At 36.2% G+C, this 16197-nt stretch overlaps 1 protein-coding gene across 1 annotated transcript in view; it reads right to left on the bottom strand.

The window, feature by feature from the left end:
* The window catches only part of LOC112710904 (uncharacterized), a 48737-nt gene that overhangs the window by 23823 nt on the left and 8717 nt on the right, over positions 1-16197 (bottom strand). The window contains exons 9-34 of the mRNA XM_072202038.1: positions 16036-16092; positions 15812-15913; positions 14614-14694; positions 14459-14511; positions 12268-12337; positions 11936-11999; positions 7884-8032; positions 7667-7794; positions 7275-7332; positions 7041-7138; positions 6879-6963; positions 6717-6782; positions 6574-6633; positions 5745-5831; positions 4767-4950; positions 4574-4617; positions 4318-4449; positions 4095-4226; positions 3955-4007; positions 3822-3870; positions 3519-3577; positions 2714-2853; positions 2463-2635; positions 1816-1881; positions 1426-1701; positions 1018-1340 (exon numbers count right to left, since the gene is read on the bottom strand). Coding sequence (XP_072058139.1) covers positions 1018-1340; positions 1426-1701; positions 1816-1881; positions 2463-2635; positions 2714-2853; positions 3519-3577; positions 3822-3870; positions 3955-4007; positions 4095-4226; positions 4318-4449; positions 4574-4617; positions 4767-4950; positions 5745-5831; positions 6574-6633; positions 6717-6782; positions 6879-6963; positions 7041-7138; positions 7275-7332; positions 7667-7794; positions 7884-8032; positions 11936-11999; positions 12268-12337; positions 14459-14511; positions 14614-14694; positions 15812-15913; positions 16036-16092 — 2789 coding nt within the window. The remainder of the gene's footprint in view (positions 1-1017; positions 1341-1425; positions 1702-1815; positions 1882-2462; positions 2636-2713; positions 2854-3518; positions 3578-3821; positions 3871-3954; positions 4008-4094; positions 4227-4317; positions 4450-4573; positions 4618-4766; positions 4951-5744; positions 5832-6573; positions 6634-6716; positions 6783-6878; positions 6964-7040; positions 7139-7274; positions 7333-7666; positions 7795-7883; positions 8033-11935; positions 12000-12267; positions 12338-14458; positions 14512-14613; positions 14695-15811; positions 15914-16035; positions 16093-16197) is intronic.

Below are 16197 nucleotides of genomic sequence, written 5' to 3' on the forward strand. Positions count from 1 at the left end.
AATTGAATAGATGGTAAAATCTCGACTCAGGTGGTTTGGACATGTGGAGAGAAGATCGATAGAGCATGCATCTGGCTCAAACCCAAGATCATACACAAGGTGGTCAAAAGAAATCTATGTAAACATTATACATGATAGGACACAATAACGTCATTTGATCTATGTAATCGTCCCACCTAGTGTGATAACACTTTATTGTATAGTGAAGAGAGTAGTTAGACACTGTTGGAACTACCAACTGTAGAGAGAGTTTCCTCTCCTGAACTAACAGACATAACAAATTTGTTGACTAACTGAAAAACTAACTAACCACTAGTATTTATAGGCAGCAACTAGGACCAGCACTACTGCTCTAAAACTTGCTAAACTAGCTTAAAAAGAACAACAGCCATCCAGCAGCAATTAGGGATTAAGCAGTGAAAATATAGCCAGTCAACTCCTTATCTCCTTTATGGGAATAGCATGATCATGCGATCAATACGGCAGTAAACCTGGTAGTGGTTGAAAGACTACCTCATAGCGTCCAACACCGTGTGCACACTTGTGAGCATATCCGAGTGTAAACTTAACCCACCATCGCACAACCCAGGTCGCCTTTCAAGGTTAAAGCCTCCCCATCCTCGAGTATCTCGATCCAAGAGTCCTTAAACTTGCCCGAATGACCCCGAGCTTATCTAACAATGCCAGCCCCAAGACAAACTCAGCCACATCGATGGGAAAAAGTAGAAATCCTCTGTTATGGAAGCTCAATGTGACCCCCTTGCATCTGCCCTGTCCCCCCCCCCAATTTCGCCGGTCAGCCACCCTCACTTGGAACTTAGGCTTAGTGTCCACGAGCAGCCCCAACTCCGCTGCCATTTCTGGTGCTACAAAGTTATCCGAAGCGGCACAATCGACCAGCATCTCAACAACTTCCCTTCACCTCGGCCCACGCCTTGAACGACCTATGGTGGCATCGGAGCACGAAAGTTTGAGCTCCAACTGCTCCATTGCTTCTGGAACAGCTTTGTGCCCAACCAATTCCCTTCCTTAGCCTCAGGTTCCACAATCAGCAGCTTGAATTCCTTGTTCTTGCACACATTCTCCTGAGTACGGTTCATCACATTCACCCGCACACATTTAGCTTTGTACTCTTCATTGCTAAGGTGCCACACTCCCCTCCATTTCGCCGGCTCCACCACTGACTCTGCACCCTTACTTGCTGGACCTGTTGCTGCTTCTGCGAGTGCCGGCTTGTTAGTTATGAAGCTCTGAGTCATAGGCTTGCCCCAGTGCCATGTTACGGTTCTCCACTTTCTCGCCAACTCCATCAATTCATCCACGGTTGGAACGAGAACAGCCTACATTCCTCACTCCCGTCAGGCTTCAATCATTCAAGAACAAGTCAATCAATAATTCTGGAGCCAAACCTCGCAGAGGATGCACGTGCATCACAAACTGATCAACATAGTCCTGCATGATGCCTGTTTGTCGCAGCCTCAACAGCGATTGATAGGGACTCTGCAACCACTCAGGTTGGAAGTGACGCAGTAGCACCATGCGGAAGGGCTGCCACTGCAGCATCGGTGTGGTAGCTTCCCACCACCGAACCACGCAAACGTGCAGCCTTCCATGGCAAACGTCACCACCGCGAGCCACTCCTCCTCCGGCACCGCTCTTAGCAAAAAACTGCTCCATACGCCCGATCCAAATCATCGCGTCCTTACCGCAAAAAATCGGGAGTTCAAGTTTCCTCCACTGCTCCAGCATGCTTCTACTCCCCTACAGGCCACCAGCGACCTGGTGCAACACCGGAGAACTCTGCTCATGACAGACCAGAGCGCTCTGCTCCATGGAATCGACTCGCGCATCGACTCGCGCATCGATCCGCTGCAAAATCTCCTGCAACACATGGCACAGATCCTCAAAGCGATGAAATCGCAATTCCATCACATCCAATCTCCCTTCCATTTTCCGCGATGGTGGTTGTACCATTCACCACAATCTTCCAGGATCCATGGACTTCTGATACCAGTTGATAGGATCAGGGATCCAGTAGAATTAGGCGATTTTATTGATGAACTAGGGATTGCAAATCACAATCCCTAATTGGTATATACTGGTGGAACTACCAACTGTGTAGAGAGTTTTCCTCTCCTGAACTAACAGACTTAACAGATTTTTTTACTAACTAAAAAACTAACTAACCACTAGTATTTATAGGAAGTAGCTAGGACTAGCACTACTGCTCTAAAACTTGCTAAACCAGCTTAAAAATAACAACAAACAGCCAGCCAGCAGCAATTAGGAATTAAGCAGTGAAATCAGCCAGTCAAGTCCTTGTGTTTTCTCTTGTAAACTAAGATCAGAACATTATAACAGGATAATCCTCTTCACATATAATGGATGTTACGAGAATTTTTCAGTTCAGGAAAAAGACAAAAAAAGCGAGAATGGAGTAATTAAATAAAATATTAAAATACCTCTGGTCTCTCATCAGCCCCAAGGTTTTGAAGTAACGAGAAAACAGAGAAAAGGAGCCTCTCACAATCAATATCATCTATATATGAAGCGTGTTCTCTCACATTATAAGAAATACTATGAGTTTCACCCTCCATCTTTTCACTGTCTACCTGCTTAACTATGGAACCAACACCTGAAAGGTTAAAAATATTATGAGAAACTACCATAATTTCAGAATAACAGCAGTTTCATCTAGACAACAGATATGGACCTGTTTCAATTTCTTCTAAAGGTCCATTGACAAGGCCCTTTGCAATGAAATCAGTCATAGTCCACAGAAGGCCAACGGCAGTCAAGCTTATATTCAATTCTGTCTTCTGAGCACTGTATGCTCCAGTCACATCAATACACCTGTTAGCCATGAAATAATGCACATAAGGCAATCAGGAAAGAGAAAACAATTAAAAAATGATATACAAATTTACTTGCATGAATGTAGCATGCAGGTGAGCAACATGGAAAGTAGAATCTCAAATAAGCCACTATTTGGCCTCCCAAAATATTCAGATTTTGACAAAAATTACCCCCAAAAGAAAAAAATAACGTCATGATCTCCTCAAACTTAAATGCACCAAATATAAGGAAACATACTCTAAAAAAGACATTAGAGATCGGATTCTGACGCAGTTCTTGCAAGCATGCTTAGAAAAATGAGGATTTCCATCCTTCAAATTTGCTGAATTTAGTACAAATGTGTTATTTTATGGCGAATTTCTTTTTCCTATGTGGATGGTAGAAAATTAAAAGAAAATGGAAAAAGATCTAGAGATCAAATTTTGGCTCTTCTTTTCCAATACACTTTTTAAATAATTATCCAACTTTCCTACAAAAAATTGGATCAAATGCACAATTGTTTGTAACTTATGAAAAAAATAAAAATAAAAAAGAAATGGTGCACTTTGTCAAATAGAGTTATTCATTAGGGAGCCAGAGTGTCATTTATTTCTTTCGGTGGTCATTTTGTCAGAAATTGTATCGTTTTGGGGCCAAAATCGTGGTTTATTCTAGAAACTCACACTTGAAGGCATTCTGCAGGTAAGGTGGAGAGTCCATCATTCATTATCACCCGTAGATTCTACACCCAAAAGAAAAAAGGAAAGGAAAAAAAGAGAAGAAAATTAGTAATTTTTTAATAATAATGTTGCAGAGGTAATAACAAAAACTAAATGGGGCATGTACCTGCCCCCATGGATACTCAATGTACACTTTTTAAGTGTAATTTATGTATGGTTTATTGGTTTTCAAAAAAGTGAGTAAACAGAACATATCTACAAAAATTAGAAATGTCCACCATGTAAATCATTCTTGTCTTTACTGACCTGGAAACCAAGAGTAACAAGGTCTTTCTCTGAAGCATCAGCTACATACCTTATATAACAACACAAAACAACAGATATTAACTATAGGATTACCCAAGGATAGATTCATAGAGCAAATGGAAAGATGGCAAACCTCAACATTTCTAGTATATTAGACCAGCTGTAATGAAGTTTTTCTCCATGTCTCTGTAAGAATTTTATGGATATCATGTAAAGACACTAAGAATAATGGAATAAATGAGACAATTTAACTTTGAAAATCAAAAGCATTACCTCTAAGACATGCAAAAGAATTTTCAAAGACCCAACACGAACATCTACGCTTTGAGTAGAAAAATAAAGAACCTTTAGAGGAGATACGACTGAAATTTCCAGAGACCTCAACCTATCAAGAGTGACTTCCATCTGAAATCAAGAGACACTTCAAACTTATCACGAGATCCTCATTTAAATAAAATATCAGGTAGCCAGATATAAAACTTTTAGAAAGCCTCACTTTCTCAGGATTTTCAAGAGATTTGGATTGTTTGTAGTCATGGAATTGGTCAGAACCTAACACAGCAGATATTGATTGATCAAGTGCATCAAGTGCCATATTTTTCAAATGTGGATTAGGATTATCAGCAAGCTGGAAAAACACACAAAAAAAAAGAAAAAAAATCTACAGAGGTAAGAATGAATTAATATTAACATACAAACTAAATCCAAACACAAAAGAGAGAAGGGGGGGGGTTGTTGAGGAGATAAATAACCTCAAGAAAGTGACTAATAACTTGATCCCAAAACGGTTCCACTCCTGCAGTGAGAACAGTAAACAATCCAATAAAGTGAACAAGGTCTATATATCACAAGTATCTTTGCTTGAAGAATAAAGGGCATGGAATCAACACTTAATGACATTATATAAAAGATAATTTAGAATAAATGGTTACTGAAGTTACATACTGTGAGCATTATTCACAATGATGGATATTATTCTCTCCACTGAAAAGCTTATGCTTCCAATTTTTTGACTTGCAGTTGGTCCCAAAACACTTGAAGCAGACATGCATTGATGTGAAAGTTGACATAAAGCAGAGAGGAGGGACTTCACAGCAGAAATATGCATCAAAGCAGAACTCTCAAAAAGCTTCAGAAAAGAAGTCAAAATATGAAGATATTGAGTAAGACAAAAAGACCCAAGTATTCAAAAACGAATAAATGGACAAAGAAACAAAGTTAATTCTGTTAGCAAGAAAATCAAGTTTTCATTCTCAAAGTTGAAAGTTAAAAAGCATTTCTATGAAAATGGACATGGTTATGACGAGGAAAACATTTTTGCAGGACTTTTAAGATGACAACCCTACAAGCACTCCAAGAAGAGGAAGAATATTATTAAACAACTTCAGGGTCGTTCATAATCATCCTAAGCTGAGCTTAGTTAGACTGTATAGATAGTTTACTGTTCCATAATAATCTATACTTGGTTGCCCGCTAAGCGAGTGTTTTTTACTTGCCAACTATACAAGCCGCAGCCTACTTGTTACTAATGATACAAAATCATTTCCCTAGCCTTCTCCCTCTAGTTTCAGTTTTTCTCACTCTCCTCTGACTGGACCCTGTAAGGTTTAGTGGGTCGCCATTTCTTTTCCATGCCCACCAACTTATAGAGTAAGCTGAGGAGAGGTTCTAAAAGAGTCTAGAGAAGTCTAGAAAGATCAGAATCTGTTAGAGCTTTAAGTGTGCATAATTAACTTAGTGTAAAATGCAAGCATAACCCTCCTTGTCCTAGCTCTATATATAAAGCTATAAGTTTGAGCATTAATATACGCATAATAATACAACACTCACTCTCATTCTCTCTCAACCTCTCTTCTCTTCTCATTCTCTTTCCTTCATCAAACTCTATCACCAACCAACAAAAATTAAAGCTGGTTCGCTCACCTGAGAATTTAAGGAAGAGAGTATATTGAAGTCACTGTATTGGGCTGACAGCTCTCTTGTAAACTTTTGGACAGGAGTAGAAACCTCCTGCAGATTTAACAGTCATGAATTTCTACAGAGTTTTGAACACACACCCCCCGGACACACACACACCCGGGAAAAAAACAAAAGAAAGAAAAACAAGTAAAAAAACAAAAAGGAACCAACAACTCATGAAGCAAATGAAATTTAATTCGACAAACAGTTTCTTGATTAGGAAAACCTTTTTTCTTCCTTTTATTTTATTATCCTCTATATTATCCTCTATATTGCATCGAAAAGAAAGAGTTACAAATAGAAAATAAGTTAAAGCATAAAACAAACATGAAAAAGAGAGAAAATAAATGATAAAAAGCTTTCCAGTCCCTCTACAATACTCGTTGGAGTCAGAGAAATCCCATAGAAAAAGCCACAAGCTTTGCACCAAATTCACATCACATCCTACTTAAGTGAAGTATGATAAAGACATCTCTTTGAAAATCCAAGAGTTCTTCTGCATAGTTTGCAATTTTGCATATTGCAACCGGAAAAAAAAACATGGCCTCTAAAGTGTACAATATGCAAGGATAAGAAAAGTTCATTAGCAGAGGCAAAAATAAGAAACAGAATAGCCAATCAACCAACAAAAACCAATAAAGCCATGCAGTTCATGTGTGTAGACAAAACATTATGATCAAGTGGTATTGAGACGCCAAAATGACGGTATTGCCCAATACAACAAATAAAAGAACAAATATTAGAGTCATTCAATGATTTATTGCACATGATATTGATCAGTAAATAAAATTACCTGGGCAGTGGCATGTGGGGAATTAATCGCTCGATCTAAAGCCGCTAGAGTTTCCAACACCTGTAATTATTCATAATGACAACTGATCAGAGAAAGAAATTCCAACCTACTAACAGATGACAAGAGATAGTATAAGAACCTACCAAAACCCATGATGGGCCCAAAACATTATGCAGTCGGTGAGCAATGTTGAAGAGAGTTCTCAAAGCCTAGTTCACAAGATCAATCCCAGTGAAATTGAGAGCCATAGGTATGTTTAAACTTTAAAATGTACAAACTGCCAAACAAAGAACTAGGATGACAACCTGTACATTCTTGGGAGTAAGCACTATGCTTTCCCTCTGTTCAACTGATAGTTCGGACCGTTTTGATGCCGGAGATGGCAAAGCACTGCTAAATATCAAACTTTAGCCGGAATCATAATAATCCAAGCAGAAAGAAATATATCAACAGTTTGAACACCAGACCTCTTTCTTTCTGTTTCAGCTGGAAAATTGATAGTAAACTTGCAAAGGGATGCAAGAAATGAGTTTAAGGGCTCTACAGCTCGGAGAATCCCACAAGCCTGTAGAATCATGTCAACCATCATCTCTTTTTTACTATATATATATATATATATATATATATATATATATTGACTTGACTTCACATATCACTCAAATAAATTACCAGAACTAAGATAATGGCCAAAGCTGAGTTACCTGAGTAAATGCCTGATATCCCTTTAATATTTCCAATACAATAGCCTCTCCTTGTGACCTTCATAATAACCACAAGTGATATGATATGGGATATCTCAAAAGGCTAGATTTAACCAATAGTATCTTTTCTTTATCCAATAAAAATATTATTAAGATGTAGAAATATGACATAAGGTTGTCCTCACAATGAAGTCTATCTTGGTGATTGGTGTCTTGGCACTAACATAACATTTTTTCCCTACAATTTAGCTTGCAAGATCAATACAATAATTTTGACTACTAACAGGTTGGAATCCAACAAAGTTTCATTCTGTAATAGGTTCTATTATTTAATGATGTAGGATATACAGCTTCAATTGTTATCTATACAAAATGCATGTTTGAAAACAAACCTTGATAGAATAAGGGACAATGCATCAAGTATTGTCAACCACAGTGAGTCAACCATTGAAATGCAGAGAACTGCAGTTTTACCAGTCCACTTTGCTGGTGGGTCACTGTCACATCTAGGGGACTCAAGCTGTTTACACATAGAGAAAGCAAGTTGTTAATCAACATAACATAAATGAAGTAGAAAATGGAAAAAAAAAATCAGCAGAGAGATATTACCTCCCCAACATCCATGGCTTCATCAGTTAACGTTGCAACAGTGAAGACGACCCCTAGTAGGCCTTCTACTGCTAAAGTTATGGCATGTGCTTCACTGGCAACTAAGACTGCAGCATTGGAAGCATCATTATCGAGACTCCATTCAATCCCTACAGAAAGAACATCTAGAATGTTAAGCATAAAAGAACAACTATGTATTGTAACACATTACTGCAGTTTTAATGAACTTAAACAGGTCCAAGTCATAGGACATAATAGTAGAATATAACAAACAACCAATATCGTCAAACAAATCATCCCATACATGTTATTTATTCTACAGTGTTCCCCTGGCAAATTCAAATTCCCGATATGAAACAGTAGCCAGTTGGTAGAATATAACATTATTCACATCAATTCAAATTTTAATAAAAATCCAAATAAAATCTAAAATTTAAAGCCATATAATTTTCAAGATTGTTACAGGTATAAAACCAATTTCAGACAGTGGCAAACAGAAAAATCGTTATCTTTCCCAGATAACAGATGAACTTTTATTAATGAGGACTGGATAATTGTACAATAATGCTGGACAAGACATCCTCAATACTGAAAACAAGAATCAGCAAAAGAAGCAAAGCTTTCCAACCTCTCAGCATATTTGAGGGAAAACCCTCTCTACATAAATGATATGGTTTGCACGGGCAACACCTAATCCTATCCCACAAGATGTTCTTTGCACCAAGAGAGCATTGGGCTACCAAATGGGTTTATCAAAGCAAAAATGTTCAAAGAATGAATTCGGAAATGAAAGTAAGATTTGCAAGAAAAGATATAGAGGAATAAAGAGGCCAAGATCTTTTAATTGTACAAGCCGTCAAATTGACAGAATCAAGGAGATCCCAAAGGATTACTAAATCTAGAGCGTCTCTATCATTTAGATTGCTAAATTTGGGAAGTCCCAATAGTAAATGGAGGCACCATGATATATTCTTTTTTTTTTTTTCCCTATCACTTTTTACGCTTCTCCCCTTATTAAAATAAAAATTCTTCCTTGATCAATTTCTTTTTAATAAAGAAAAAGTAAAAAGAAAAAAAGAGCTCAAAGAATTTTTTTGGCATCAAAGAGCCATGTACATAGGTATTACGCAAGCACAGAAGAATAGTATTGAATTCCTAAACATGAAAGAAGAATAAGCGCAGCACTACCTCTCGATTAAACTAACTGCTTATATTTACGGGAAAACTACAGCTTAATCCCTGAAATTTTCATGATGTAACAATCTAGTCAATCAAAAAGAATATTAGTCTCTGATTTTACCACGGTTATAACAAGTTAGTACCTTATCCATTGAAAAGCAATAGAGATGATCATCATCTGTTAGTCATATGGATCATTATATGATGACCTGGATGTGTTTACCTCCGCACAACACACCTAAACACAATGTTAAAATAATCATCTCTTTGCAGAACATTTAAATTACATATCTACAAACACATTTGTAGAAAACACTGTGTGTTGCCTGGTGCTAAACCCATTGAGAAGGTTTCTAAGCAGTTAGCAATTTATAAAGGGACCTATTTCTCTTTAGGTGGTCGCATCAATCTCATCCAGTCTTGCATCTCAAGTATTCCTATTTATTTCTTGTTGTTCCATATTCCAGTTGGAGAGGCAAACACCATTGAAAAAATTGTGAGGCACTTCCTTTTATGTGGTCCTAAAAAGAAAGAAGGCTTGGGTCTTGGCAATATTGTGTCTAAAGTACATTACTTTGGTGGCAAAATGGCTATGATGTTTTCCATTAGAATCCCAATCTCTTTGAAATCAAGTTATCAAAAGCAAATATGGTATGGACAGGAATGGGTGGGATGCTAATTCTCCTACTCGTGCTAATACACTAATTTCAAACCCTAGGTGATGGATCTCATTTCAACTTTTGGAAGGACCACTAGATAGGAGATACCTCCTTAAACCTAGCCTTTCGTTGTCTACATGATCTATCCACCTTCCATAATTCTCCTGTTAAATCCTGGATCCTCTTTCTCTTTGGACTTACATTTCTTTCTTAACCTTAATGATAGGGAATCCTCTGAACTTCTTGATTTGCTTAGGTCTCCTTGATGCCATTTCTTTGTGACACCTCTAACCTCGAGAAAAGGATATGATCTCTTCACTCCTCTGGTAGTTTGTTGTAAATCCTTCTTCTTACTCATTCCTCCAACACAACTTACTAGACAAACCCATTTGCAAGTCCAAAGCTCCCTCTAAAGTCAAATTTTTTATATCGAAAGTTATGCTTAACAAAATTAAGACCCATGACTTGTTGCAGGTTCGAAGGTCACAGAAGGGTATCTCCCCCATTGAGTGTGTTATGTGTGGAGCAAATTCATAGTCAAATTTACATTTGTTTTAGCATTGCCTCATGGCTTTTTTTTTATGGAACAAATTGTTTAGCAACTTTGCCAAATGTTGGGTGTACCTGCAACCCTGGACCAATTTCTGTTGACTACCTTTGTTCGGTTTGGTAGTAGGAAAGAGGCAAAAGTTTTGTGGCATTGTGCAGATTTTACCACTTTGTACTCTTTGGTTGGAGCATAACGCATTTACCTTCAATGACAAATCTTTCGGTAAGCAAGTTTTATGGGATAGGATTAAATGCCTAGCATCTATTTGGCGTAAAGCTCATGATTTGTATAGGAGACTTTTCACTGTTGAAATTTATTCACTTTTCATATAATCATTTTTACCTTCCTTCTTTTTACGTAGTCACTTTTGTTTATTATCTTTAGTCTTTTTTAGCATATATTTAAATCCTATAGTGCAGGAATGACACGATTAGATGCAATGCAAATGTGTATAAAATATTTCAATAACTGAAAATAACATCCAATTTTCTAATTTTATTTTTCATGAATCATGACACCATATATTTTCAACGTTATTATTATAACTAAATAATATTAAAAAATGTAAATTGTTGAAAGGAAAAATAAGTGATATATAGCTAACAAAGTCAATATATAACTAATGATCACAACTAGATAAAAAAAAAAAACTAAGAAAAAACTGTAAGAACATCATACGTTCTAATGCTATAGGAAGTTCATCACCTAATACATAATGAGCCAATTGTTTTTCTAAATAAGAAAAAGAAATGTGACCATCAAAAATATTTATGCAAAATATTAGTAAGAATGGAAGAGAAAGAGTGCGAGACATGAAATTATGTAGGAGGAGACAAAGAAGTGGTGTGAAGTAGATGTTGATTTATACAGTAAATATGAGTTGAAGTGAGCATTAAACGGGGAGAATGAATTAGGTTTTATTAATCAATTTATACATATTAAAAAGAAATAACAACAATATTAAAAGCATAGAGTAGCCTACATAGAAGTAAAGAACAAGAGGAGCTAAACGGTGAAGTTAAACGCCACATAGGAATCATAGAAAGTGATATATATATATATATATATATATATATATATATATAACAATTTCACTAAAATGCTTATTTGATATGTTAGAAGCTATCCAAGATGTCAAGACTTTATCATGTCATAGTCATTACTTGGTTTTTTTTTATATTACAAATAGATAAATAGATTTTCCTAAAATGAAATTTGCTCTCCAAAACAGACATGTAATGTTGGAACCTCGACCATTGATGTGAACTAACATTCTTTATAATATAATTTTTTTTAGGAGTAGATAATTCAAAGTGGGAAATTAGTTGATTGTATAGATGCTATTCTATGTGATAGTATAAATGTAGTTATATAGATAACTGTCCTTTTCTATGTTGTTGCAAACCAAGTTTTATGGTTGACATGACAAACTTATAGAACAAAAGTTTACGTGTCACTCACTCACTACACACTCCTTTGATCTCTTTTTTGATATATTATAAATTTATAATAGATAATAGATTGTTTAAAATTATGAAAAAATCTGACCTCAATATGAAGCCGTGGCTGGTGGATAAAAAAAGGGACTAAAAGCAATTATTTAACTTTGTACGAAAGAGATAGATATCAAAGTAATTGCACAACCTAAATACGAATATCAATACCTTTGGCTTTGCTACTAAACATCCCTGCAACAGCTGCCAGGCTCTCCTCACTTGATTCTTGAACCTAGAGAATGCATCTAAAGTTTCTTCAATACATACAATTTATAATCAATGCAGAAAAAGGACAGAAAACAACCCTAGCTAACAGTCTTCACAATAGCATATGTATGATATATAAAAAGGCTGGACGAAAGTATGCAGTAGCAACAATGAGAGTAAATTCCCCCTTTTTCTGGGCACCATTGAAAGCAAAACAAAGTGAGTCATTCCTTGGTACCCTGCCATTAAATGCATGACTGAAAAATTGGATGAAACCATTGTCAAAATCATACCTGTACACTTGAAACAACTCTAGCAAGAGCTTTGACCATTCCCTCCACAACATTTGTATTTTTTGGGTGCCTATGACAACAATAGATAGCAGCAATGAATACAAAATAATCAACTTGTTTGTGCGTATGCGTGTGTGTGCACTAAAGAACTAAGTGGATAGATTTGATTTAGGTTGCCTTCTAAAAGGTGCATTTGTTTCACCTTTTGAAAAGGGTGATTTTATATTTTGATTATTTTATATTGTTGAAAATAGGTTGTTCAGAGAAGCTATTCTTTTCAGTTTATACCAAAGACTGAAATGGATACTTTTGAGAATCTATTTATTTTAAATAAACTTTCCAAATTATATGAAATGTAATTTTCTTTAGTCAAAATGGTGATTTGTTGTCAAAAATGGCTAAAAGCCTAAAACAAATGTACCCCAGAAAGGGAACCTTAAATCACCATCTGGATGATAGGAAAGCATAACTCTAGATGAAATGATGACATATTGATAGCAAGAACCTTTTCCCAGACATTAGATGCAGAATAATGTAACATAATAACTGATATTTGGATAAATAAGTACACCCCACCACATTGCATCCAACTACTATCATGATTTCTTTTAAGAGATTCTGGTTACATTATTCTAGCTTTCTAGCACGGCTGATTTTATATTTTTGACAATAACATAGACAAGTGGAGGAGAAGGTCCGCAAAGCATCTAGTTAGAAGGGTGAATCAGATGGAAATATACAAGTGGCAAAAGGTAGACGAAGACCTAAACAAACCATAAACGAGGTAATGAAAAGAAGTCAATATGTAAACAGTCTCATTGTAAACATAATATAATATATGATAGGCAGTGTTTGGTTAGTGCCCATGTCCATCAAAGACATGGACACAGTGGCACATTTCCACCGTTTGTTAAGACACGTTTTTTATGAACACTGTGGCACACAAATGCACATAATATACATGTCTTCAGTACCCCTCTTTAAAGCAAAGACATTGAGACACATTCTATAATACACGAATTTTGACACTTTCATCCTTAATTATTTTTCAAGTTGCCAATTTTATCCTCAACCTAACCCCTCTTTTCCCTCTCTCTCTGCTCCTCCCTCCTCCCTTTGCCTTCCTCTACCACTGTCCTCTCCCTCCATCACCAATCATTACACCACCACCGCCACCAACGCCCCAATGCCCTCCTCTCTTCGTCCTCCTCTTCATTCCACCCTTCCTCCCTCTGCTCTCTTTTTCATCTATTTCTACTCCTCCTTCGCAACCCTCCTCCGAAGCCGCCATCATTTTCTGCCTCACCTCCATCTTTCTTCAACTTCATCGAGTCACCTCTGTCACATCTCCATCCCACTTCATCGACATCATCTCCCTTGTGCCAACTCCTTCCCTGCCTCTGTTTTTTTGTATCAGTTTTTTTAAAAAACCAAAAGTTAATTGTTGAACCTTTTACTATGTTTTAGTTTTTTTTTTTTATTTGAATTGTTGAACTGATGATTAAATTGTTGTTGATGATATTGATTTGGAGTGAGGTTGAAAATGGTGCTGAAAATCAATGGTGGTGGTGGTTATAACTGGTGTAAAATAGACATTTGAATTAGACAATTGTGTCTTGTACATCATCACCAAACATGTTAAAAAAATTTGTGTATGTTTATGCCTATGTATATTTGTGTATGTGTTCTTGTGTCTAAAGGACACTAACCAAACACAGCAATAGGGCACAATGGCATCATTTAATCCATGTAGCCGACCTCATCTAGTGAGATAAAGCTTTGTTGTATTTTTGTTGTTTGACAATAACATGGACAACAAGGGTAAGTACTCATCCCTAAAGATACAAGCATTTGATAACCAAAGAATTGAATAAATGTGCAATGCCACATAGGCTTTACATAGTACAAATCACCAACTATGGTTTACTCCCTTTTACAAACCTCCATCAGTTTCTTAAATATATAAACATGCCGTATTAAGTCAAATCTTCGAAAGACTTCCCCATTCTATGTAAATCTAAATTGTTAAAATATCCATTAGTACTGAGTAGTACTGACAAGCAATGACCTATATTGCCAAGGTGCACACAGAACACTACAATGGGATAGAGTAGTTATAAGGCATACTGATGAATCAGTACTACCAACCATTATGGACAATATCATAAAACAAACAAAAGTATTAACTTACATATCAAAATTTTGGAAAAGAATTCGCAAGGTCCGTGCCTCAACACAAAATCCCTACAGTCCATCATTTCTAGTTTTAGATTAAAGATTAACAGATTGAATCAATAACCCATATGAAAGAAAAATGAAAAGAATAACAATGAACATATGGATTACCCTCAAAATCTCAAGAACAAGAATTCGATGCCATAGTGGCAAGTCAAGAAAGGTAACCTTCAATAACATACTGAGAAATACCTGCAAATAAAAAATAAATAAATAAATGAATAATATAGCACCATCAGATTCTGTAGAGAATGGGATGCTATCGATATATTAGGAGGTTCAAACTAAGATCACACAAATTACTCATTGTGAGGCATTAAATTCAAGTGAGGATGTAATTTCAGCCCAAAGACAAGTGCTCTAGATAGGATGCAATGTCAAAGAGTACTCAAAACCAAATTTTTGCCACTTACAACCAGAAGCTTGTTCTACTTTCAGTGCCTGACATCGGTGAAACAATAACATACAGTCCCATATTATAATGCCAACGCCTGGAGGTCTCAAGCCCCAGAAAATGCAGATCAGAACTTTTATAGACCACATGCAGTAGACTATCTTTAAAAATAGAGTTAGGACAGTGAGAAGGAAAGGCTTTCTGGAAATGAAATTATTCCAGGGCTATCATATGTATTGCCTCTTTAGTGTGTGAGGATAAATGAAAAACATAAAATAAAAATTTAAAGTGGCCGCTTATGCAATAGGTTGCTGTCCTGACCGATTAGTGGATTCAGCCTAAAACGTTCATGAAGAGCTCTCTTTAATGGAGAGTTCCAAATAGACTACAATGTCTCAAGGTAAGAGCTATTCTTTGGCCCTTTATCCCCCCAGTCCCAACCAAAATTTTGTTTCCCCTTCCACACTTAGTTCTCTTCCTCATTTAAACCCATTTTTATGAACCCTGCACCCCCTCTTCTTCTCTTTTCCCTTCTTCACCTTAAAAAATTTCAAGTAAGAAACAAGAAAGAATTTTACTGAGGTAAAGAGACAAAATTACAAAAAGTAAGGACGATAAGGAACCCATTAAAAACAAGATTGTTAAGTTACAAAAATGTTTTTTTACTTCTCCTTCACCTCTAAGTAACAAATGTTATCCTGAATTCAGTTTAAAATCTTAACATCGTAAACGGAACCCATTAAAAACAAGATTGTCAAGTTACAATTTTTTTTTAGTTCTCCTTCACCTCTAAGTAATTAATGTTATCCTAAGTTCAGTTTATCATCTTAACATCGTAGAAGGCTGTAGTGACTGTTCCAGAAGTCTACTTAACATTAAAGAATGCTTACATGGAAAAAGGAAAAGAAAACTTACCTCACATTCAGTGATGAGGGAAGAACTATAAAGCCTAATAATATGAGCAACTGAGCGCAAGACCAAACGGCGAAAAATAGGTTCACCGGCTTCTCCTTCCAGCTGTCAACAAGTTAAGGAATTATGACAAAGCAAACCCTATATTGTATGTAAAGTATAAACTCTTATGTAATAAAGAATGTTAATAGTGAAACATAGTCATCTTGTTTAAAAGCATAAATTACCTCTGCATTGGTACGAAGGGAAGTCATCAGGAGTGAACATATCTGCCTTCTTAAAGCCTGAGAAAATTTCAGAAGAAATATAGACATAAAAGAATGAAAAATATGTTTTATATGATTACATTAAAGACCTGAAAGAACGTTAAGAATTGCAATTAAACATGG

Source organism: Arachis hypogaea, chromosome 9 (genome assembly GCF_003086295.3).
Source record: "Arachis hypogaea cultivar Tifrunner chromosome 9, arahy.Tifrunner.gnm2.J5K5, whole genome shotgun sequence".
Classification (NCBI taxonomy): domain Eukaryota; kingdom Viridiplantae; phylum Streptophyta; class Magnoliopsida; order Fabales; family Fabaceae; genus Arachis; species Arachis hypogaea.